Source organism: Bison bison, unplaced genomic scaffold (assembly GCF_000754665.1).
Source record: "Bison bison bison isolate TAMUID 2011002044 unplaced genomic scaffold, Bison_UMD1.0 scf7180017864270, whole genome shotgun sequence".
Classification (NCBI taxonomy): Eukaryota; Metazoa; Chordata; class Mammalia; order Artiodactyla; family Bovidae; genus Bison; species Bison bison.
Genome location: NW_011494842.1, coordinates 7,148,732 through 7,150,350, shown reverse-complemented (window position 1 = coordinate 7,150,350; position 1,619 = coordinate 7,148,732). Strand labels below are relative to the sequence as shown.

At 60.8% G+C, this 1,619-nt stretch overlaps 1 protein-coding gene across 1 annotated transcript in view; it reads right to left on the bottom strand.

The window, feature by feature from the left end:
• ANKS1A (ankyrin repeat and sterile alpha motif domain containing 1A) overlaps window positions 1-1,619 on the bottom strand; it is a 142,866-nt gene that overhangs the window by 4,530 nt on the left and 136,717 nt on the right. Inside the window, exons 16-17 of the mRNA XM_010848635.1 lie at window positions 985-1,137; window positions 777-889 (exon numbers count right to left, since the gene is read on the bottom strand). Of these exons, the coding sequence (XP_010846937.1) occupies window positions 777-889; window positions 985-1,137 (266 nt within the window). The remainder of the gene's footprint in view (window positions 1-776; window positions 890-984; window positions 1,138-1,619) is intronic.

The following is a 1,619-nucleotide window of genomic DNA, read 5'->3' as shown; positions in this document are numbered from 1 at the left end:
GCCAGAAAGCCCTGACAACTGGGCCCTGCAGATGGGCAGCCCGGAGCGTGCAGGGAGGAGGGGTGGTGGTAGGGCGGGGAAGCGCGCTCCACCTTCTCAAAGAGAAAACTGTCTGCCACAGCTGATCGGGCCCTGGGGATGCGTGACTCAATCTCAGGGTCCCTCCTGAGGAGACACTGTGCTCCCGATGACACCCTGTCTCCTTGGCTTCCATGTATGAATGTCAGCGGAGTGTATGGTCTCGGAACCAGCCTGGGCCCGGGCTTCCTCACGTGTGAAAGGGTGAAACCGTGCCCACTTTGAGGCTGAGACTCTAGCCCAGGCCCACCCACTGCCCACCAGCAGCCTTGCAGGTCTGGGGAGAGTCATCCTGAACCACAGGCTCACAGTCTAACCTACTTTTCAGTCAGAAATGAGGAGCATTGAGCAACAAAACATCTGTGAGATTTTAAAAATCACAGGGATTTCCTTCAGAAGCTCAGGAAGGCCCAGCCCTGCCGTGTTCTAGGCTTTGTCTCTGGCTCATGTCAGACCGCCCGAGGGGACTCCAATCCCCAGACAGCTGAACGGGACATTCAGACATGGCCCTAGCCGTTTGGGATTCGGGTATTTGTTTTCCTAACTTCCCCAACACTTGACCCCAACACTGGGAGGAGAGGGATCGGCTCAGCTGCTCCTTTCCTATAGAGGTCACACTGTCTCTGAGAAGCTCCTAAAGGATTCTTTTCAGTTCCTGACAGCACAAAGCACACGCGCCTCCCTCTCCGCCCGCCCCACTCACTCTCAGCTGGGAGAACCGCGGGGGCTTCTGGGGCGGCTCCTCGTAGGGCCTGTCCGCCAGGGAGGCGATGATGCGCTTGCGATGGCCGAGCAGGTGCACCTTCAGGACCTGGGGGGGGTGGGGAGCAGTCAGGGGACGACAGGGCATCCAGGGACACTCATGCTCAGGACTGACCAGCCAGGCCTGCGCAGAGCTGTACTCACGTTGACAAGCTCCAGCTCCCAGAGGTTCTTCACAGTGTCAATGGAGCTGTAGCCACTCGACAGGAAGGAATGGACATAGTCCTGAAGCCCCAGCGAGTCCAGCCAGGAGGGCACTGACGGGGGGCTGTTGCCGTCGTAGCCCAGCGCCTTCACCTGTGCAGCGAGGACAGGAGGCAGGGCTGACAAGGACCCCGGGGATGCGGGAGACCACACTGGAGGCTGGGGTAGGAGTGGGACAGTGCCTGAGGACCCACAGGGGCCTATGAGCTCAGCACCTGAGTCCCTCGGCTCACACAGCTGTCTCTGCCTCACCTGGGACCACCCGGGCACCCCAGGTCTGCCGAATCAGGGCCCAGCTGAGGCAGGAAATCAGTGAGAAAGGCAGGTGCCCTGTCAGGTGAGGCTAGATGGGGAGGAGGGTCTGTGAGGCCCCTTCTATGCCGAACATGGTCATGGACCTGGCAGGACAAGGAGATGGTGCGCGTCCGTGGGGACTCGTCTGTGCGCCCTCACACCTTGGCAGTAGAAGGGAGCAGGGGACTCTGTGCCAGTAGAGCTGAAGAGAGGCTCAGGCCTACCGCCCACAGCCCCCCAGGCAAAGACCGCTTCCTGTGCTGCCCCACACCCCGGGCCTC